The 24,775-nt window shown below is 37.3% G+C and overlaps 1 protein-coding gene across 1 annotated transcript in view; it reads right to left on the minus strand.

Annotated features, from left to right (window-relative positions):
- Positions 1-24,775, minus strand: part of EPHA3 (EPH receptor A3) — a 215,294-nt gene that overhangs the window by 138,172 nt on the left and 52,347 nt on the right. The window contains exon 3 of the mRNA XM_065741938.1: positions 2,602-3,262. Within this exon, the coding sequence (XP_065598010.1) occupies positions 2,602-3,262 (661 nt within the window). The remainder of the gene's footprint in view (positions 1-2,601; positions 3,263-24,775) is intronic.

The following is a 24,775-nucleotide window of genomic DNA, read 5'->3' on the forward strand; positions in this document are numbered from 1 at the left end:
TGATAGGACCAAGAATAGAACAACAAGAATCAAGATGCTGAGTAAGCCCAGTAGTCCAGCCTGGGCTTTCCAGAGTCAAAAGTGGATATATTTATATCACAGCAAAGACAAAAAAGGCTTCTGTTATTTGAGAGCATGACTATGCCTTCATATTTGCTCAAGTACCAAGAGAAACTATTCTCAATGGAATCTAAATGAGCTGATGGCATACCATTAGGGTCTTTAATTTTAATAATCAGTGATTATCTCCTGCAAATGCTAAGTAACACTGCTTCTAAGTTCTAGAAGCAAACAAATTAATTTGACATAATGAGATCAAGTAGTGATGGCCACTGTAAGTTGATGAAGGCTGCCAACTACTTTGAAAACAGAAATTTGTTTGTTGGTACTATTTAAAATTTCAACTGAACAATTTCCCCCTCCCCTCAATTAGGCCTTCACCCCAGAAAATACTTGCAACACACCATTTTGGCTCCTCTTTAGACTACTCTTTAGACTATGCAGTCCTGATTACATTCATCTCTTGATTATGACCAAAAAGCCACAAGATCTAGCACCCAAAAATGAAGAGCGAGAAAAGAAGAAAAAAAAAGATGCCTGAGTAAACATCAGCCTGAGGTTGAAACATATTTAAAACTGAAATCCTCTTCTAAACAATCCAATTCCTGCAGGGTTACTGACGCAAACTAATGACAGGTTTTAGATTACCAACTCCTTTTACAGTGCTGCTTCAATCACGTCACACCGAAAATATTTGATAAATATGACTTCCAATAAAAGTTATCAGAATGTTATATGTTAAATCAGAATAAACCAGAATGGCCTGTCACTATTGTTAATGGTTTCATCATGCATCACTCCCTTGATCAACAGTTGATGAGGAAGTGGGAAAAAAAAAGAATGCATGATATACCCATATATGCCCCTGATTACCCATTATTACTCTATGCCATACAACCATTATCGCCGTAATCTAATCACAACTGAGTATGATATGTAGATATGCCTTGCCTACCAAGCACCTGACAATCTGTTCTTAATGATTTATTATATGTATTTTATTAAGTTCCATTTCTGTTTGCTCATTTTCAGTCTGACACTTTCTGCAGTGATTTCCTTTTTGTGATCACGTCTAACTGAAATTTTAACCCAACAGCTTTCAACTATCTACAAGGACAAAAGGTTTTGTAGTTAACAAAACTATATGCAGTAGTTGGAACGGTACCACCAACTTATCAACACTTTTAGCTATTGGAGGCCCTAGATAAAGTACTTCTGCATGATAAAATATCCTCTCCTGACTTCAGCTCTTACCAGAACAGTTAAATTTGCTGTTCTTAGTATCTGTATCTAACTGCACAAAGACACAAATAGACTCAACTCCCCCAAGTTACTCACACTGAGGGCAAAAACAAAATCAAATAAAAGATACTCAAATTCCTCTCCTACAAATCTTACCTGTCATTTTCTGAAAGTCACCTTAATTAGAGCAATATGTTTTGCACCTATGTGACTATACCAACTCTGGCTTGGTCAGGCCCTAGTAGCCCTCCACCACCCCTGTATTTTGTATAATGATTGCCCTCAAATTAACGAAAAAGGAAAAAGCTCTTCTTAGCCAAGTTCAGAACAGTAACATATCAACAACTTTGAAATTTCTGTTCTTATGGATACATGCATATCTGCATACATACTTGCACATGACACAAATATCTCACCTACTACTCCTTCCATCTATGACATTTCCAGATATTAACATTTAACTTCTACTCCTCTACTACTTTTACTTAGCTAAAGACAATTTAACAGAGACAGGCACTGTGAAAAGAGGTTAAAATTTTGACTAGTTAAAAAAAATCCACAGCATACCTTTTCAAAAAGCAAGATGTACACCACCAATGTTTTGATTAATACTGAAGTTAAATAAATACACTATGTATTTCCATAACATCTGAAAGACCACTTCTGGAAAAATCAACAGCTCTGGTCTAAGTTTCTGTTCTTGGGAGCATTCACATAACCACAGTTTGCAGAAATCAAAATTATGTAGGAAATGATTTTTAGTTATACACGTGAGCATTCATGAAAATGCAATTTTGAAATTCTAACATTAATTTTCCAAATGCACCTGCATTTAAGGACTACACTACCTGAACAAATACTATAAATACCTATATATATATATATTTTTTTTTCTGATCAATCCCAACTAATCAACGCAGCTCATTGGTAGATATTAACTACTTATACATCAAGACAAAAATTTAAGAAATTCACACAAAAAATGAACATATTCCAACATAACAAATGCATTTGAGAGAAGTATAATCTAGCAAAAGGAATTCCAAGAGTGGTAAGAGAAACTAGACTTGCTACATAATGTATCAGCTAAAAATCAATTTTTTAACCTTGTCAAATATTTCAAAATCAAATTACATTATTTACACAGACCAAATAAACCCCATTTCCATGGCAATTTTATGGACTAATTTATTTCTCTCAAGAATTTGCAGAAAGTTAACGTGACCCAATACACATAGTAGGGACATAAAGGGAAAGCCCTGTTAATAATTGAGCTATGAACATGGAGTGCATCGTTACCTTGGCACGCAAAGCCTCTTTCTTCATAGCCAGCATTACACAAGCACTTGCCTATGGGCACTAGCCATTCTCCTTCTGTGCTGCAGTACATCTTGGGTGGTTCTTCCTCCTTGGAATGATTGACACAAGAACCACGCACCTCCACCAGGGACTGGGAGTCCATAGGAACTGTATCTGGAAACATGGCGAGGTTCTTGACAGTGAAAGGGCACTTCTTGAAGTACACTCGCACCGAGACTAAGGCAACACATGCACCTACATCTTGGAAAGCCAAGTAAAAGCCCTTCTTGCTAACAGGTCCCACCTCGCGGACTTCTGTATTCAGCTTGAGAATCCGGTCCCCAAGATCCATCTGGGTGAAGCTCTCGTCAGCTGCAATGGTGTCAATCTTTGTAAATTGGTGCTCTCTGAACTTTGCCAAATGGTCATCATCGGATTCCATGTAATAAAGATTGAAAGTCTCTTTGCAAGTGCCCAGAACTAGAGGGATACTATTGCAATCTCTCAAGGTAAACTTGAGCTCCACATATATCTTCTGTGCTGAATTGCGTGGAATCCAGTTTGTTCGCAGCCAATTGTTTTGACTGTGATCCATAACATTGCACACTTGGTAAGTTCTGATCGGAGTATAATGCTCATCAACACCACTAATCTCTTCCCACTGGAGAAACAAAAAGAGAAAGAAGGGAAATGCTTCAAGATTAATGAGCATACCAATAAAAATCGCATTTAGACACAAGTACTGTGAAAAGCAAATGTCATAAAGGATGCAATCATACTTTGGACATCAGTAGAAAGTAAAGTCTGACTGAACTTACACTTACTATTTTCCTGCAAAAAATATAAACATCTTTGGTGAACAAAGAACTCATTCTTAAGAAGTTGCTTTTTAGCGAGCTATTACATGGTGTCATAAAAGAGGTAGTACAGCTGTTTCATGCTATTAAAACCTAGTTTCTTAGGCTATATGCAGAGATGGCCCTTTGATTGTGATACCAATGTGCCTTTATTACAACAGTAGAGAGTTCTCACTAAAACACCACATTTGCGCTGTTAGAATCAAGCTGTACTTCAAATGTTAAGCAAGATTCAAAGTTCAGATAGTGTTAAAAAAAATAAAAATAAAAAAGACAACCACTGGCTACAGTTGAAATTGCATTTAGTCAGAATAAAATGTTACAAGCTTTAAATTTATTTCAAGCATAACAGTTGATTCCGCTTGAGATGTATGTCCCAGGAAAGGAGACCAACTATTTTCCTGAATTAATAAAAATTAATGCAAGCTTACCTTTGTAATCTTTGTAACTAAGTTCTTCCATATACTCTACAGGCAATGACTCTTAAATGCTTCTTAGAATATACACTGTTATTGTTTTGAAACTGACAAACTTACTTGACCCAGAAAAGGAAGGAATGAGTTTCCTATTTGCAAATTACTCATGGACTAGTCCCACCTGGTCTCTGAAGTCTCTTACTGAACAGAAAGATCTGCCATTCGTGGGAAAATAAGAAATTCTATAGGTGTAATTACAAGTAAACATTTACTTCTAAGCCATTCACTATGCACAACCGAGTGACTTAACAGCATCTTTTTTCACTTTCTCCGTGAATGTATGACTATGACCACTTGTTTGTTTATTGTGTTTTTAAGGACATTATCCTTCAACATTTGTCCACAATAAATTGACAGATGTTCTATATTCTGAATCTAATACTATAAAATGAAGAAGTCTTACCACTAGAGTACTATAATTAAAATACTTCTTACAATCATAAAGCTGAAATCCCCCCTCTCCCCCCAGTCTAGTCCAACATCCTGCTCAAGCAGGGTCATTTGGAGCAGACTGCTTATGACTGTGCCCACTCAAGTTTTGAACAACCTCTAACTGGACACTCCACAACCTCTCTAAGAAGCAGCTCAGTAAAATGTTTCTTCTTATGTTTAAATAGAATTTCCTATCTTTCAGTTCATATCTAATGCTTCTCACCTCTGCACCTCTTGCTGGGCACTGGAGGAAGAATCTGGTTCCACAACCTTTGTGCACTGCCATCAGGCACTTACACACACTGCTAAGATCCCACTGAGACTCATTCTGTCCTACACTTTAAACTTAATTACACAAACAAAAAAGGTAAATTCCTATTGTGATAATGAAACATCTTCTAATAGCGCATATGCTAGCACACCAGCTATGGAAATCCTTGCTTCCCTGTTAACCACACAGATATCCTTTGAAAACAAAACAAAAAACAGCACAATGTTGTTCCATAGCAGCAGCCAGATGCAGTGCAGCTGGAGAGCAACAGAGCTTAAAATTGAGCTACTGCTTGGTAAAAGTACTGGAATGAGATTCAGAGCAGACAGAAATACCTTTGTTGTGAGAATCATTGCCATCCACAGGGAAAGCAGACAAAGATTCATTTCTTCCAGAAAAGCATTTTCTCTCAAATATCAAGTCACATCAAGACTATAATTTAAGATCTCGGTTCAACAGTCATTAATTTTGCATAAGCATCTTTTGCTGATGGATCTACATATACTGCAGAGAAAACATTCAGAAAGAAAGAATGTGGCCATATCACAGTAATATCTGGGTGAGCTCAGTCCCAACTCAAGGAGATCTGGTATAACCACGAGCTGGTCTGCACAATGAAATTGTCCAAACACCCCTGAAGATGTGACTCTAAAAAAATGTTATTAAACCAGTAGATAAAAGCAGTATAAATACGCTCCCTTTAATTGAAAGAAAGTTTACTTTAGTTCACTTTATGGAACTGACTATACACAAGTTTTATCTCTTCCTGACTAGTTTGGCAGAGTTAAAAATCACAGCCTCTGCGTAAGCATACAGCAGCTAAAACACAGCAGCCTACATCAAGCCAAAGAACCAGCAGAGCAGGGACTGTGCGTCAAGGTTACCACACCGGAGTCTATGACCACCAAAAAGGTGGGCACCATGTAGATACCCAATAGACAAAGACAAGCTCTTGCCTGGTTCTCAGCCTCTGCTAAGTTCACAAAACTCAGTGCTGAACCTTCCCCTGGTCATCTATTCTTATCTTTGTGCATTTACAGATCCTGAACCAGCAATGGCGCAAAAAGCCATTTGGATCCATTCTCACCTCCCAGAAAGCTGGGTACAACTACTTACCCATCTGCACAAATACAAATTGATTCACAAAGTTCATCTACTAGATGAAACTTGACAAGATTATGAAAAAGCATTATATGGCCATTTAAAGCTGCTCAAACCGACTCATAAGTGGGAGCTCGTTCTTATTCTCTCTTCCATATAATTTCTCATAATTTCACCATATTTTACACATCAGTGAGAGACAGATGTTATTCTTCTGGAAAAGAATCACTGCAATTTTTTTCATCACTTTCTCATCCAGCATGCATGTGCAGGAAGATGAATTACTTGATAAAAAGAGCACACCATGTCCATGTTCCTCATCTACAGGTTGCAACGAGCAATTGCATCACTTCATTAATTTGTATGAAGACCAAATTGCTTGGAAACAACTGTAGATCGCTGTATCATTACCACTTATATACACAACAAGATTTCAAATCTACCACTGAATGCCAAAGCATCACTGAACGGAAGGTGCAATCTCAGATTGTGCTACCTTGGCCAAAATAATTATACTACCAGAAAACAATCAAGATTGCAGCAGATGCTTTAGAAAGTGCTAAAGTGAAAAACATCACTGAAACTACAGGAAAATACCCAAAATCAGAATATGCATCAAATTCAAGAAGGTCGGTGACTTCAGTAAGACTGCTGAACAAACTAAAGAAACAAGCAGCACTACATCTATGTTGCTCGTACATCACAACTATTCCCAGTGAACTATCACACTGCCATCTCCAAGTGACCTCAATTCTAAACAAACTATGGGGCTGAATTCCTATTCATAACTTTCTTTAGATGCCACCAAAGGCAGGAGGCAGGATACCACTCTTCACAGCATAGAAAAATATCTGAGATCCTCAGTGAGAGGATCTAACTCCGATGTTGAGGTCATACTGACTGACAATAAATGGGACAGAAATAATTTTTTATGTTCAGAACAAATCTATAACAGTGAGTGTCAGAAACGTTAAATAACCATTTTAAGCAACATAACTCAAATCTAATTGTGGCTAGATAGGGCACACCTTGAACTACATGCTCACTGTGCACTCTGGAACAAAGGCTGGGAAAACATTGCTGAGAAATCAAAAGAAACAGTCACTCAAGTGAAAGGGCTTCAGAACCTCATGAGAACATCTTCATGTGGTAGAATATCCCAGTCCTACAAATCAAATTCTTTCTAAACAAATAAAATACGTCTGATATTTTTCTTGTCAGTGTGGTTGCTTTTCTCTCTCTGCAAGGTGTTCGTATAAGCCACTGCAAGACCATCATTCATTCAAACTCCACCTGAAAACACTTGATGTTCCAATACTGAAAACCGGCCCCAAACTCATATTCAGTACAATTCCTCAGCCAGAAAAAACACCATCTTTATTACACCTTGCTTAGCAATGACAGAAAAGCATGCCTTCCCCATGTACACACACTTTCAGCCTTCTGCTACTCATTCAAGCAATTCCCTTTCCAAAAGTTCATTCCAATAGCAGTCTCATGTTTCCGATAGTGAAATGTTAAGAATTTACATGCACTAACAGAATACCAAAAGCTAGTAATGTGTTTTATTTTTTTAATTCCCTGATTGCCAGGCAATTACAATAAAAAGGTAATTATGTGCAACAAAATTAATGAAGCTCAATGTTCTACAGACTTATGTCTTATACTTGGTGCCCATCATGGGCTCTGGTGCCTAACAATGTAAGCATGAACAAAAGTATCTTCCTTGTTGGAGTACTAAATGCACAGACTTGCTCTCTTCTCCCTCCCTCTTCTCCTGTTGCTTATTTTCCTGAAATTCCTGAGATTTATGTCTCCAAAGAACTCAGATTCCCTGTGAAGCTGTCAAAATTCACCTCTGAGCTCTAAAAAAAAAAAAAACTAGTAAGTGGCATCTTCTTCTTTATATTTACACACAATTAAGTGCATGTGCATCTGTGTAGCTCCACCTCCCACAGAGTTTATGCTAAAGAGGCAGATACAGGCCACAGTTTAAAACCATAATATTAGTGTAGACCCTATGCCTTTCAATTAAGTTTTTAAAAAAATCTGTATCTACAAGCAGAGAATCAAAACAGTCAAAGTCAGGCTTTCACATAGTACATGGAACACTGAAATATTCTGAAATTATACTGCACAAATTCAAATCCATCAAGTACTGAGATCAGTGGTCAGCAAATACTAGATACATGACACTGTTTTATAATACTGTTTAGAAATGTTCTTTTATTCCGTGAGTAATTTTACATGAATTTTTTTTTTTAAATACAAGGAGGAAACATACAGCTGGCAGTTCACAAGAAACCCTGATGAGGAGATTAAAGCTGATATTTCATACAAGCACAGAATTGTTTGGGTTGGAAGGAATCTTTAAGATCAGTTAGATCCAATTCCCTGCTGTAGGCAGGGACACCTCCCTCTAGACCAGGTAGCTCAAAGCCTCCTCCAGCCTGGCCTTGAATGCTCCCAGGGAAGGTGCATCCACAGCCTCTCTGGGCAACCTGTTCCAGTGTCTCTCTACCCTCACTATTAAGAAATGCTTCCTAATACCTAGTCTAAATCTACCCTTTTCCAGTTTAAAACCATTTTTCCTCACCCTGTCACTAACAGGCCCTTATAAAAAGTCCCTCCCCAACTTTCCTGTAGGCAGTTTCCAGATGAAAAGTTAGTTTAGCTGAAAATAAATGATCTGCATCACAAACAGGTGTTTACATAGTGTGTTTTTTATTTGTTTATTTGTCTTTCCTCCAGGAAACAACTTAAAAGAATAGATGTTATTAAATGTTAATACATCTTTGTCAGAAATAAATTCATTTTTTGTTTCAGAAAAAAAAATCAAAGTGCTGTCAATAAATACGTACTTAAGCAAAGAAATTCAGATCCTATTAAATCTTTGTCATGGTTGTTACAACAAATTGTTTCATGTATTTGTCACTGTAATAGTTAAGGATACTTCAGCATTACACAGTGCTGTTATTTATCTTAAGTGTGGGAAATTAATTCTCACTGACATAAATCTTTCATTCGCTTGTATCTGACACTTGCCAAAGAATCCTTAATCCTGCTTTCAAGGGACACCAGTCATTAACTCCGAGAATGAACACTATCACGGTTGAAATACTGAAATAAAACTTCATGAATCTCCTACAAGAGATGTCTTATGATGGTCGTCTCTCAAAGCCTTGTCTAAAAACCAAAGAAATCCTTTTGGTTGGGAAACAAACAATAACAAACCAAACATTTACGCTCAGCCATTGCTACTACAGACATGTGTATCTTTAGAAAAGAACTCAAAAGCTCTTCAATTCACCCTCCTAACAGCTTTCTGCTTGTCAACTTAATAAAGTGAAAATATAATTCATGCTAAGTATGAAACATCTGATGTACTCTGTATCATGACAACATAAGAGATAAGATGAAAGGCTTTAGGCATGGCAGCATTCACCACTCATCTAATTCAGAAAAACAACACAACAACCAAAGAAAAAAAATTCTACAACTTGTTATGAGAGAGTTTCACCTAAAAATCCTTCACTATGATAAAAGGGAATTAGGTAATAATTAAATCGTGTTTAAGTTAATATTTATCTTTCTGCATTGCACTTTATTCAGTATTCAGAACATTTATCCCTGCTGAAGCACACGTTTGGGAAACGCTATTAGAATTTAAAACAATAAGAACAATATTTCCTTTAGTTTAGCACTTAGGTCTACAGACTTTAAAAAAAAAAACCTGTAATGTTAAATAGATCTATATTCAGATCACTAGAAAAATCACGCTTTACATGTGTTGACCATGATTCTAACATATTCTGAACTTCATAGCTAATAGATAGAGGAAAATTAACTTCTTAACTCCTTGAAAGCAAAAAAGTATTCAGAGAGACTTCTACAGACAACAAGCAAAACTTTGAGGTACAAGGAAATTAAACAACATAAAGAAGGAGCATATATTTTAGGATGGCTTGAGATTAAAAATAAAATAATATCTAAATAACAACTGACATTTTCTCAGTGCACTATATTGAAGTTTAACTGAATAGAAACAGGAAGCAAGAGATCTGGAAGCCTGTGACCATATCGGGGAAGAATGCAGCCCAGAGCAGCTCATCAGTATGAAAACACTGTCCTCATAACATCACTAAAGGCACTGACACAAACCCCATAAATACCACTCTGCTGAGATCAGAGGACAGATAATGATCAGATTTGGGAGTTCAATAAATTTGGGGAGCACTGTAGTAATCTTCTTCTATACCTGGCATTCAAAAAATCAATGAAATTACCTGGTGGCAGTGGAATTCCTCCTATTTTTAGTGTTACCAAAGTCACAAATGAAGAAGACTGCATTGCAAGACTTTTCCAGTTAAGTTACATACACAATGAAGTTACCTCTGCTAAATACACACATCTAAGGCACAGACTTTGATATAATTTTCCTTAATGCTATTTAAAGGCCTTATCAGTCTTAATTAGTCTCCTGTTAAATGAAAAGACTTCATCAGGATACAAGGGAGAATGTAATGTTTCAAGAAAGCTGTATTGGTATGAATTTACACACAAAAATATTCAGTCTAAGATTCACTTCATGAGTAGTCTAACGTGTTATTCCCCCTTCTGCTCAGTTATATGCTAATCTTCACATTTGTAAGACCAGATAAAACACATGCAATGGCACAGCACTCTTTTTAAGGGATTTTGTAACCTCAAACTAAAAGTTATGTTTTCCTTATAGCTAAGTATAACAGTCTCACAATTACAACTAATTTAACCAAAAATCTACATTTTGTGTTTGACAGGTAAAATGAGAAATCCTTGAAAGTATCCAGGTATTACATTTGACCAATGCAAACTCTTTTGCCAAACAAAACATAGGTCAAGATTTACTCCCAAATTATTCAAAATGCAAATAAGCCTAAGGGAATATTCCGATCTTTATGTACATTTGCATTTGTTGTGGGAATTTTTTTTGGTTTTTGTTTGCCTTTTTTTCTGCCACCCACTGTAAATTAACCCCAAATTAGTGTCATTTTGAAAAAAATGATTTTCCATGTATTTTAAACAACAACAAAATCTAACAACATAAAAGAAAACTTCAAGCTGTATGAAATGTACAAATGTGTTCATCTCATAGCAATGTCAAATAATGTTAAGCATCCTGCAAGTACCATATTAAAATGCATTCTAGCACAATTTACATTTAGGAGGAAGGTCAAGAGCACCAAGATGACTACTTCTCAATCCTTCCCAAATACTCCTTCCTGTCCTGCACTCAACCCCACAAACAGCACAGATAATTAGCATATTTGTAGATATAACATAGAGCTAGCAAGAAGCTCTGCTGCCAAACAAGAAATGCTTCCATGCACTATGATGAAACCCAGCCCTCCTCACCACAAAACTGGCAGGGGAACTGGAAATGATTAGTGCCTCATGATATGAGTAGACACAGAGCAAGGTGGAAAGGACCATCACTCCCTCCCTGTGCCTCCTGCAGCTACATTTCCCTCTGCTATCTGCAGAAGCAGCAGCACAGAATATCTTTCTGCATAAATAAGCCTTGTTTCTCTAATGCAGGACACATACAGAATTTAACACAGATCTCAACCCTCCTCTCTTAGATAGTAAACAAAAATACCAAAAATAGTATTAGAAGCATTAATGCCTTCTCTGTTACACAAAACAACAAATATTACAATAATTAGATTTAAAAAGTAGTACAACTCTACTTGTTGATATCAAGCATTCACAGAATCACAGAATTGTAGGGGCTGGAAGGGACCTCTAAAGATCATCTAGTCCAAACCCCCTGCCATTCACAAACATTCAGTAATTCGTAGACAGCTGAGTACCTCATCTTTAGACTTGTGAGGACAGCTGATTCTCACCCTTCCGCAAGCAAAATCCCCTAAATCACAGTGAGGTTAAAGGGTCACTACAATGAGAAAAACATCTGACTCTACCTCTCTAACAGACATGTGAAGCCAGCATTCAAATGCTGGTTAAAAACTTGGATGAGGTGAACTTTCACAACTTTATTTTCTCTCAGCTGCTTGTCTCCTTGACTTCAGTTTAATCTATTTTGCAAGTCAATAAGACTTGCTGAGTTCTTCACTCTGCAGTCCCATGGTTGAAATCCATACTAAACTACTGCTCCCAGAACAGAGCCTCTCATCCACAAACATCCCACAGTCCAGGGAAGATTCACTCTTTAAGCATAGCTGCTTCAGAGACAGAAATAAACAGCTGCTTAGTACAATGAGTATTTCAGCAAGTAGAATCTTATCCCGGATGGAATTTACCCAAGACCACGGACATGGCAATCTGGTGAAAAGCTTTGCGTCTTCGGTACAAGTAGAGATGATTTTACACTTCATATTAGACGTAACACCTCCAGTTATATGGCTCCTATCATCAATTAAGAAATAGGATGCATAAAAAGCATTAGGTTTTGCACCATTACACTCTGCTTCCCCTAAAGCACTGTGGATGCTGCCAGACCACGTATTGATGACAAACGTTTACATAGAACTGACAGTGACCAAGTGATTCAAGAGCAGAGAGAAGCCAGATCTTCTCCAAACTATTATTTGCTGGCCAGGTAAATCTGAAGACAGCCCAGGTCCACACTTAGGCCTCAGTTTTCTGATATGTAGAATAGGAAGTAATTAAAAGCAAGTTATAGGAAGTAATTAAGCAAGTTATCTATTGTAATACAGAGGATAATTCTTGACAGATTTTTAAAACTTAAGCAAATTGTTATTTAGCCACAACTTAGAGTACAGTAACATCACCAAAGAAGAGCTCATTCCTGTATAGATGGTGACTATATTTATTACTGTTTTAGTTATTACTTGGACTACAAAAGAAGGGAGTGATGATGCCTATGCACGAGGACTGCATCAAAAGTAATATCTCTTATTTTACTACGTCAATCCATTTTAAATGCAGACTTTATGAGTGCAGCATGCAGGATTTGTTCCTTACTAGTGAAAATGCATAGCTAATGGTGGTGATCATATTCAAAAATAGCATTTTATAGCTGGAAATTTGCTTGATTGTTGTAGTGTTATTGTGCTCTTTGTAGATGTTGTAGCTTCCATGGAAAGTAAATTTAAAATATTACTTTTGGACTAATTTCTATACATCCTCCCTCCCCCCCTCCCTTTTTTAAGCCCTAGAACATGGTTTCAAAGGCAGCAGCAAGTGGGAATTTCTAACATGAAACCACCTCTTAAACAGGAAAATACTGCTGCAACAATGGAATTGAGAAACAGTTGCGACACACAAGCATTTAACAATTTACATTTCAAGAAATCTCTGCAATTTCTTGGTTTATATTTGCCAGAAAAAAAATAAACACACAAGTATTCACATCAAAATGCACAAAACAGGTGCATAATTTATCATTTATTTGGTACAGTCGGTCTTCTAGACCAATGTATTTTTTCACAATGGCATTTCCTAAAGAAATCCCAAACTGCTCCATGACCTCCTATTGTCATTAACAGAGCACTGGCTATGCAGTGAAATTCAGTAGTGTTGGGCTGAATGTAACTGTAAAACATAGCAGCTGGCTGTATTAGAAATGGCATTCTTCCAGGTCTCAAATGTCTTATTTATATACAGTGGAATCCTGCCAGCTGTTTAATATTTAGGGCTAATAAATATAATTGGCAGTACTACTGCACAAGTCAAGTAAGACAAATACATACAAAACCATTTCTCAATAGAAAATCTGATTTGTTCTTCAATGATTATATCAAAGCTGGACACAAAGTGCTGAGCAAAGTTTATGTAGCCATCTTTTTTCTTTTTCTTTAATCCAAACAATATTTGCTTGTTTTCCAAATGCCAAACCGAACAGGAAAAACTATCAGACATCTTGATGCCAGCTGCTCTAAGAACAACAGAGCCTTCAACCAGCATTTTCAGGAACCATGAATAAAGAGAAATTGGCAAGGACAGTGTGCTGGGATGGAAAGAGAGGGGACTGTCAGGGCAATCATTATTCACAGAGAGTGACCCAGAAGGGATATGCATGCCCATAAGCACTTCGGGCCATGGGTATGCAGGACATCACAGTCTCCCTCAAGCAGATAAATCCACGTTGAGTAGAAGGTAAGCGCACACACCTGAGATGGAAGTGGAACAGAGCTGTCCTACGAGCAGGCTACAGATTTGTGTTTGGCATTGCCACTTCTCTGGCAGACATAATGCTGGTGTGGTCACTACATCAATGCCTCAGTACCAGAGCAGTAGGCTATCATAGGGTATAGCACTCTTCCTCCTACACAAGAGTCAGTGAATCCAGGAAGCAGGCCCCATTTGCAGGCAGTCCCATGAAGGATATCCCTGAGAATAGCTTCAGGCTCTGCAGCCTCAACCATGACCACTGCCTTCAGGGCCCACCACAGGAAAGAGTCCTGCGTGGGAGAGAGCAGAAGGGAAACACTGCGACCTCTGCAATAACACCCAGCTCTCCTGGAAGCTTACTCCAACTTCTTGGCATGATCTAGAAGCAGAGCTAATCCAGAAATGGAAAGGCTTAATTTGTGTAAAGGAAACATGGTTAATGCTTCAAATTTACGTGAGAGACAATTTTATCTGAAAACATCAAACAACTTCCATGAGAGATGGAGCCCACAGTCAATTCCATAAAAGGCTGCCTAGTGTAATTACCATCAGTTAGAAGAATTTGGTTGTTGCTTTTTACTTAGTTCACATGTAAATTTCTGACATTCCTCAGCTAAGCAGCATTCCACTCACACACCTCCATGTGCCCCTCTCAATATCATTTCTTAACAACTTGAGGAGTCATTCTTTTCATTAGTCATTTCATACTTCCACTTGAAACTGCATTTTTGTAGTTTAAGTAACTACACTCAAAGTTCACCATCATGTCTACCAGCAGAAAAAATGTTTAACAAGCAAGTCATCTATTAATTCATCTTCTTCACATCCATTTCAGTTTCACCTCTGCTCAACAGCTACAGCAGCCCATTGCCTGGATGCTTCCTCTCACACATCTTTATTCAGCATCCAACCTCATACCTCCTACAACCTTGCCACATTTCAACTATGGTAATGTCCACAGACCATACCTCCTCCTGTCCCTTAGCTGCACTAAGAGCCTTCTCTTTCAGTCTCTTTATCTTGGTAGGGATGAAGGCTCATATTCAAATCTGGCACTCGCCCTCAGAGAAAGGCATAATAAACGTACACAACTGGTTTCCAAGAAGGAGTAATGTGACATGCACCTCCCTGACACTATCTTATAATCAATTAGCTGAACCTATGACAAAAGGTTCACAAAATTAAATCAGCGGGTCTCTACAATAAGCCTAGAAAACTCAACATTTTTCCTCCTAAGTATGCCTTTTTCTTTGCATAGCAAACAACACACACAACATTCTTAAGAAAACAATGTCTGAAATCCTGTCTCAGCCACTATAACTTCTCTTCAATATGGTTAAGCCAGAAGAAATTATGAGATGCATCTGAAAAGAACTGACATGGAGTTTCCTTGAACTCCGTGTTTGAAAAAAAAAAAAAAGGCAATAAGTATAAACAGTAAGGGCATTACTTTTTAAATCTCATATCTATAAGGTCTTGAAAATTGAGCACACTTTGAAATCAGGCAAGAGTCATTAAGCTTAAAATGCTAAGTTAATGTAAGTTAAAAGTACCTTTAAAAAGATTATTATTCTTTTGTCTACTGCTGGGTCAAAAAAGTAATGATGATTATTACATTCTTACTGTAATTCTATGGAAATTAATTTTCTCACCATGCAATTAGGAAAAGTTAGTGCTGTGTGCATATTTCCACAGTTACTTTAATTGAAAAATGTTTAATACAGAAACTCATAACTTCACATTTCATATTTTCCAAAGACAAATTTGCTTCAGTTCAACAAGAAGAAAGTAATTAGACTGGGAATTCTGGAAATAGTCCAGGTATCTTCTCAACCTCTGGCTAAGTTGCTCTTAATTTCTCAAGGCTCTGAAACAATTATTAAACAATTACTTTTCATATGACAAGCTGGGGATGAAAGAGGAACTCGTGTCTAATTTAATAAGAAAAACAAACACAAGTATCTCAACTAGGCTTTTAACCTAAAACTCATAAGGAACTACAGCACTAGCTCATCTTCTTAGTTCTACACTATAGATAAATCAGATGTACCAGGTTCTAAAAACTTTCAGTTCATTATTTGACAAACCATGCACACTGGGAACTGCAGAAAATTAAGCATATAAGAGAAATACATAGTTGTATGTGTAGAAAAAAACAGTAGCAAACTATAATCAGGTAAGCTACTGAGCAGTATACCGATTCAATCTATTTCAGTCTTCAGTAGACAAACTCACTAGATAAAATAGTTTGACACCCCACCATCACTATCCTTCAGAAACAAACAAGCCACCTATTGCACACACAAGGTTACCCATGTCTTGCACAGTATCTTTGCTTCAGATCTAGTTCACAGGTCACTACAAGCCCAAGAAGTCAATATCTCCTAGGAACTGGATAAATGAAATACTAAATGTATTGTCATATTTTAGGGAAGTGCCACAAAAGTACCTTACATCTAAATCTCATTCCATAGATATATTCACATACTTACTATGTGGGATGTTGAAAGACATCATCAGGAACACAAACTTCTGACCTAAATTCATACTAAAAAATTTCCTCCATAAGACCAAGTATGAGGTGTATATTTCATTTAGTAGCTTGCTATGACATAGTGGAACGTGGTATGCTTAAAGACATACACTACACTAATTATTTTCCTTACTACCAATATCTTACTACAGAGATAAACGGTACAGAAAATTACTCCAAATCTAAACAATGCTCATTAGCTGTGGTGCAGAAAATATTTCTCTAATTTACTTTTAATTATTCAAGCTTCATTTATTTCCCATAACTAGCTTGCTTATAAACACATTCAACAGCACAGCCCTGCGGTTTTTGTATTCAGATATTCAAATTGCCTCATTTCTAGGTTCTGTGGTTAAAAAAACAAAGTTAACCTTGCACCACTCTCACTAAGACACTGATTACATACTGTGACAAGCCCAAAATGAAAAGCACTTCACATGGGAGAGGTTTTATTTTTGTTCCCTCATCTTCCCCCCTAAAAAACACAGCACTAAACAAGTGACAGCCTGTTGGGAAGATGTATCAATAAACGTGAGTGTGTTTGACTCTGTTCTCTGCGTTTGCAATAGCATAGGGAAAAGTTCAGACAAGAATTTCTCTGTTTTATTTATTTTGATGAATTGTAGCTTTAGAGGTTAAAGTTTATACAGAGCCAGAATACAATGAAACCCTCTATTTGCCCATGAGGTAGCCCTTCAGTAGTAACCATATGGCCTTCCACACTGTCCTGACAATGACCCCAACACTAGTGAGGGAATCACCACTCAAAGGATAAGAGACAGTCTAACTTTCACACTATATCTCATTCCCCTCAGCTCTTCCTGCCCAAAGGTCAGAAACTGAGTTCTTGTGCCAAATTATTTATGCTTCTGATAAAGAAGACTCAATCTCAGGCTCTGAGATAAGACTACCACACGCTTTCTATTTAAGCTAAGCCTTTGAAGTCCTATAAGCCAAAAGATAAAAATTACATTTGAATACACATTGTTAGAAAAGCTACCATATGTAGACAACTGCCTTTTTCAATCTTAGGCTTTGCTCATTTACTTCCCAGCATCCATCTGAACATATTGAGAAAACAAAATTCAAAACCCCCATATTTCTAACAGAGAACCTTAGCTGCCAGGAATCCTTGCTGCCACCAGGACCAGAATGCTCTTGTGAAAGATGGATGAAACCTAGTGAGAAACCCATCACATGAAAACATTTGGAGTGTGTGACAAGCCACAGGAAACAGAAAAAAAATAAAAAAATAAAAAATAAAAAAAGATGGTATTGCTACTGATTTATAACCCATGAAATACAGCTAGTAATGCAGATTGCTGATATGCAATGAAGTTCAAAAGTGCATTTCATATTCACATGTCCTAGAGCCAGTGTCCCAACAGGCAATGTTCTGGGAGAGATCTGCTGCAGCTTGGACTCCATACACCACTTACAGCTTATAGCAGCAGAAAATGAGAGGGATGACATAGGAAGCTGTCAAACCTGACACTCTAAACTCAGTTTTTGAAAGGATTAACAAAGTTATTACTGATGAACCTCTGTGGTATAATATCCAAAACCAAAGAAGTCAGGCAAAAAAAAGTACAAATATTTAACACTTGTTAGTTTTCTATCTTTGACGTCACCAAAACTCATAATTCACATATCAAAATTTGAAGTGGTAAGACTAACAGTTCCGTCATGAAAATTTTACTTCCCCCCCAGAGTAGCCCAAAAATACACATTTGTCTGTCTATGCTTCAGTTTGGAAGGCATAAAAGAAAACTAATTTTGGAAATCCTGCTTAATTTCTAACTGACAAAATATAACATAACTTTGAATTCATTGAGGCATTTGAGGCAGGCGAAGCTAAATATATACCTTTCGCCCAATAGTTCTATAATCTATTCATCAAGAATTTTGGAATACTATAGCTTGCTAACTTTAAATGCCATCTTATACTAAATGAAAAACTGCCTCCTGTAAGAACACTGTATCTATTGCACACCACAGATAAGGACACTTACAAATAGGAAAAAAATTCTATTACCATTATACATCGACTTTCAAAAATTTATGTAAATTTAGTATTAAAAGCCAGCAAAAATAGTAAATAAAGTATGCTTTGATTGTCCTGATTGGAGTGTATTCAGATTTAACTCTTCATTCACAAATTTGCAGATATTTTGAAAATAAAATAAGAAAACATTACTTATGTCTTTTTAATAATGTCATGTAAATACATATGACAAAATAGATGTGTGGAAGAAAGCCCAGGTAGGTTAAAAAAACCACCTTTTTCCTCAAACACTGGGGCAACATTTTTCATCATAAAGTACACACTGTATATCCCACATATACATATTTTGTACTGCAATTTCTTTGTTATTAAAGCTTTTTTTTTTTAGCTCTATGAAAATTCAGTTTCCCCATGAAAAATGCTGGACTGTCAAAAAAGGACAAACGCCTTCTGCTCTGAAGAGACATGACAAGACAGTAAAAACATGGCTAAATTATGACTTAGACAACTTTTATATTCAAGGGTTCTTGTATTCAAGCATAAAACAGTAATTTATATGCTAGTTTCTTATATGCTAGTTTCAGGAAAGATTTTCTTATTTTCCAAAGGTATAGGAGAGACAGGTAAGAAAAGCAAACAAAATAGTTTTCTAGGTAGATGCTTGAAGGTTTGTGTTACCTTTGTGAGGAAGCAAAAACATCAACGTGCAACGTAGGTGAGTAATCACACTAAGCATCATCAGGAGCCTCCTAAAGCTGGAATTGGTTCATAAAAAACTTCAAGGATGCTTGTGAATGATCCCAGTTTTTACTGGGATTTAAAAGCAGAAATCCAAATGCACAAAACAAATTGGCATGTCATGCTTTTAAGCCTAAGCAAGAGTATGAAAAGACAGTGACAAGAAAAAACAACTTCAATCAGAAAAAAAGAACACAAATATATGTGGATATGACTCAAACAGCAATGAACACAGGAGGTGAGGAAAGCAAGCTGTAACTGAATCAAGTGAGAGACTTAGACACAAGAAAAGCATGCAGTGCAAACAAAGGTAGAAGTGCAAACACAAGAACTACTCTTAGGGACATGGAGGTGTGGGAAGCAAGCAGAAAGACCCTGATCTGGATCAGCAAGCAGATATAACAAAGGCCGCTGAAGACAGAGGAACAATTCCATGCAGCTTTCCAAAAGTCAGGAAGGCAACTTCTAATTAAACCTGAAAGCTGTGAAGGTTACAGAAGACAGAGGTAATGCACTCACATCCTTTGAAGCCAAACTAGTCTGATTACAGAAAACTGGATACCTTCACACGCAGAGCATGTGATTCAGATAAGAATGAAGACCTCGCAATTCTCAAGACATGACATTTTAGACATTAAATTACTTGGATTTTTTCCCAAGATTGTCTCACGCAATGTTCTAAGGGATTATTTAAAATTCAGTTACTTCCAAGAAACTGTCCTTTGTAAATAACCATTGTCTGATTACTTCAACAGCAATCAAAGAGAGCACAGTTTTGTAACAGCTTATCTGCCACTCCTGCTTTGCCGTAGTCCCACCTATTCTTCTCACCGTGTGACCGAGGAGAAAAGTGGCCATGCAGTGAGCTGATAAAGGGAGAAACCCATCTAAGAATCATCCTGGTAAAGAAGATACCAAAAGCAGACTAAAACCAACCAATCAACTAACCAAAAGCCCCAACAAGGGCTAGTATGATCAATGATCGAAAAAAATGTTAATACCAGTTGTAAAGCTGGGTGAGAATAACAGGGACTAGGAGCAGGGAAGACCTGGGAAACAGCAAGCTGGTCGGCCTGCATGTCTAGGAATGTGACAACTAATTCTGGGAATCATTGCCAAGTACATGAATGACAAGAAAATCATCAGGAATAGTCAGCATAGATTAATCCATCAGAAATAGTTCTTAATCATTTAATAAGCATCTACAATGAAGTGACTGGCTCTGTAAGCTCCCAGTCACACAGGACAAGACAGCTCCTCACCTGGCCTTGACACTCTGAGCTGTTGGGCTCCCACTAGACATTAAGTACAGCCTTAGCTGAGACTTAATACTTAAAAAAGTCAGACAGGTGCAATTGTAACTAGTACAAGACTGGGATTTCCTTGTTTTATACTATCCCCGTGATACTGGGCATTATTCCATATACTACAGCATTTACACACCAAGCAACCAAGAACTGTACTTCAGCAGCCTTCGTCCCCACCCCCTTCACCTGTTCCTATTCATGACCTCACCACTACGACTCTGGCAGAGACACTCCTTGAACCGAGAAAAACGCTGAGAAGCTGCAAAATAGCTCATGCAGCAGAATTTGAAGCTGAAATCACATTACAAAGTTATTCCAGACACGTCAGTTTTGGAGGGATAACAAAAGTGTGTCAGGGGTGTTTTACTCTATCATTCCCTAGAACTTAATTAACTGTGAGTTTACTGAACTCTCATCAGCACAATGCTGGACCTAGACCTGAGGGTAACACTCAAGGTGAAATCTTCCAAATTCTCAATGCCGGGACATCAATATCATCAGAAGATCAGAAAAAAAATGCAAAATGACAGGAGCAAGCAATGAGAAAATTCCACAACACTTCCATAAATTTTGTTTATCATAGTTTAAATGTGGATTCACAATGTAGAAGACATAAGGAAAGTCAGCTGAATCAAAAGAAAAGTACCATCTAACACTGTACAAGTTGACCATAGTTGATGACTCTTCTAGTCATAAAGACTTTAAATGATTTTTAATGGCTCACAAAATATCATCAACAAGTATTGTTTAAGCAAGGTTCAGTGAACCTCTTAAGAGGAGGAGAAAAAGCAGACCATTAACAATTTACATGCATCCTACATCAGTGAGCAAGGGGCACATCTTATCTGCTCAGAGGTAGTTTGAGAAGCCACCCTAAGGTATGGTCATCAACAAGTAATGAAAGATGCTCGAAACTTTTAGCAAAACTTATTTCCTCTGCCCATCACCACTTCAGCACAACCCCAACATAAGTAGCTACCTCTGGTAAGACATATAGGACCACATTCTGAAATGCTTGCCCTTCCACACTGATATCACTCTATATCCAGCAGCAGAGAGTTGATGAAGGGTCCAGCACTGCTCGTTTCCTGCATAATTTAAAGAGTGACCTCATTCTTGGTCTCAGAGGAGCTTCCCATGTCTTACACAAATCATTTGACCATGTAAGACAAGCTGTGGGGTCCACTCCATCAGTGGCACCAGCAAGTACAGCACCAGCCTCAGTTAAACAGTACCAGTTTGCAGGTCATTTAAGGTTAAATTTTAACTTGGTAGCTGCATTTTACAGCATCTTTATGCATACAGGTCACAAAGTTGTTCCTTTAAATTATGATGAGAGAACTGTGATCTAAATCATGGATGAGAAACAAGAGCCTGTACAGAATACCTGCACAAGACCATTTGTCATAGCACGAAAGTACTTCCACAGACACCTCTGGTCTCTTCGCCACAATCACCAACATTTTCTATTCCACAAGTACGTACCTGAAGGTTTCTCTGCATTTTCAGAGCCTCCACCCACTTCACTAGCAGGGAAAGCATTTTCACTTCACAGCACACAAGTGTCTCTTGACTTCTTCCAGGCAGTCATTTATTCAAACAGTACTAATTCAGTCATGACAGCAATTTGGGGTGATTGCACATGTGTGATTCAAGTAGGGATGAATGAAAAAAGACCATATTTAACAACTCATCCACATCTTTAAAGAATAGTACAAGCACACATGTCCAGCCATTCTCTCAACTAAGACAGTTTGTTCTTTATAAGTTCTCTTTGGAAGTCTGCATACATGAGAAAACTAAGATATGCGGGAAAGACTCTAGAAGGATATGATCAAATAACTGTTAGCAAAAAAAAGTTCCCTGCATAACACCAAAGATGAAGATCAAATCAATTTTGGAGATTGCCAAACTCACATTGTCAATAGTGTACACAGCCATCTGCTTTGACTAAGAAAAGCACAGAGACAAAGGTTGAGATAGCTCTGCAACAAGGAGCAGATTACTACTCATCCCGGTGAAATGCAGCTGAGGTCAGTATTTGGAAGATAAACACTTTCTCAAACATTTCTTCTGGCCTATACTAATTGCTTCTGTGCTTCACATCTTTTAACAGCTGGAATAACAGACAAACAGATCTTCTGCAATGCAAAATGTAAACACACTATCATGAAGGTACTCTAGTTAAACATTCACTTCTAAATTCTCAAAACGATCCTATGCGACTACGAGCTTCAGTATGTACACAAACAATGTCTTTAGAAAAGGGCCTAAGTTCTATGTTATTATTCACAGTTACTCCTATAGCAATAGCTTGAAACTGAGGATTTAGTTAAAATTAAAATGACTTGCTACACACTAAATGGCAATAGAAACAGAAATTTACACAATAAGGAATACAGACAGATGGTTGTGGGAAAAGAGGAATAACTCCAAGAAACATCTACCCTAAAAAGTAGGTCAGGCAAAGAAAAAAACCACAAATGTTCCCAGCAGTGAGATAATGGCACTTTCTTTCTATAAGTTCAGGAAAAAGTATTTTCACTGGTACATTTATTACTTAAAAAATGGTAGCACTAAGAAATAGCAATCCCATTGTAGAAGGCATAATAGGAATATGTAAGAATGACGTACCTCTGCCCAGAAAGAGCTTTCAGTCAGAATGGCAGATGCTATTTTATAGCAAAGATTTGAGAAAGAAAATCCCCTGCCTTTTTATAATGAATTATCACAGCAAGAACTATTCAACATATCTCAAAACAGAAGTTGAGGTTTTATCAATTTAAATGTTCTGATTTACAGTAACAACAAGTCAGAAACTTGAAGTGGACATCTTTGTATCATATGTACCAGTGTCTGCACTCAAATAAGTGGTCAGACAGCTTTCATAACACTATTTTCTGAAAATTATCCCAAAACTTGACTAAGACATAATTGGATGATGTTTGGATAAAACCTTTTGCTCCTAGTATTCATCACCAAGTACCTAGATAACACAAATTACTCATCACAAATAATCCTACAGGACAAAAAATTTTTCCCACAAGAAACTCAATGGTAAAAAATAATAAAATAAATTTGCCCCCCAGAAAGGATCAGCTTTTAAAACTACACAGTTTACAGAAACCAGCTTTGGCTGAAAGAACAGAGAGAAGCTCAAACAGAAGTAAAGTGTCAGAAGTGAAATGTCAAAAAAACATTTCTGAGAAAAGCATTATTTTTCCTTCATTGTTTCAGAAGAAACTACATTACAAAAATGATTTTATTGCACTTGATAAGAAAAATATTAAACATGGCACAAAATGCAGACCTATGAAATGTTAACTTGTATTTTTTAATTTAAATCACACATTTTTATTGGTTTTACATTAGCCAGAAAGTTTGCATCAAAGCACCCAAAGCCTTACTCTTTCCCTGTGGACTTAAAACCTATTATTCAGCAATCATGTGAAAAAAATGAAAGAATGCATTGATCATTCTGAAAGTCACTTCTGTGTACCATATACTGTAACATAATGCAGAAAATAATACAGGAAATATTTCTTTGTCTAACAACTTCATGTCACACTGCTCTGTCACTGTTCTATTTATTTCCAATGAAGAAGAGCTGACTTTCTTCACAGTAATTACTGTTGGTATTCTCCTGTTATTCAACTTTGCTTTGTTTCTCTGGCTGTTGCTTCTCCAAGGAGGGGAGAGTGGGCTTTGCACAAGCAAGCAGTCCTTGAGTGATATGAAACATTTGCCTGCTCCCTCTGCCAGCAAAGCCCCTTTAAGTACACTTTGCATAAACAGACCTCTAACAGCCTTGCAATTATCAGTAATTTGAATCAAGTCACCAACCCAAAAGGTGAACTTGGGAAAAAGAAAGCAAGGCAACTAATTAATATGTCAAAGTAGCACTCTCTCTTCCAGAAGAGTTAATGAGGCCTTCTCAGGACACAGTACCTTTCATCATGCCAGCCAGGCGGCACAGCATGGCATGTTGTCCTTGGCCTGCCAGCCCACATTGCCCTGCATGGCCTGCCTGAGGCCTCCACAGAGACAAGGCACCAAGGGAACACGAAGAGGTTCCCCTTTTTACTCTCACTCACAGTCACCACAAATGAAGAACAGAAAAAAGCCAAAAAAACAAACAAAAAACCATATACAACCCCCACACAACACTATCTTCAACATCAACTATTATTTTCCCCCTGAAAGATTTTTCTGATTTACACTAAGTTCCCACCCTGAAAGGACTGGTACACACCGCCAGCCCATTGCCTCAGAGAAATTACCCTCTGCACTTTCCTTTCTGGAAAATGAGTGCACTGTA

Source organism: Cyrtonyx montezumae, unplaced genomic scaffold, assembly GCF_038088225.1.
Source record: "Cyrtonyx montezumae isolate F1298 unplaced genomic scaffold, pur_monq_1.0 scaffold_3, whole genome shotgun sequence".
NCBI lineage: Eukaryota > Metazoa > Chordata > Aves > Galliformes > Odontophoridae > Cyrtonyx > Cyrtonyx montezumae.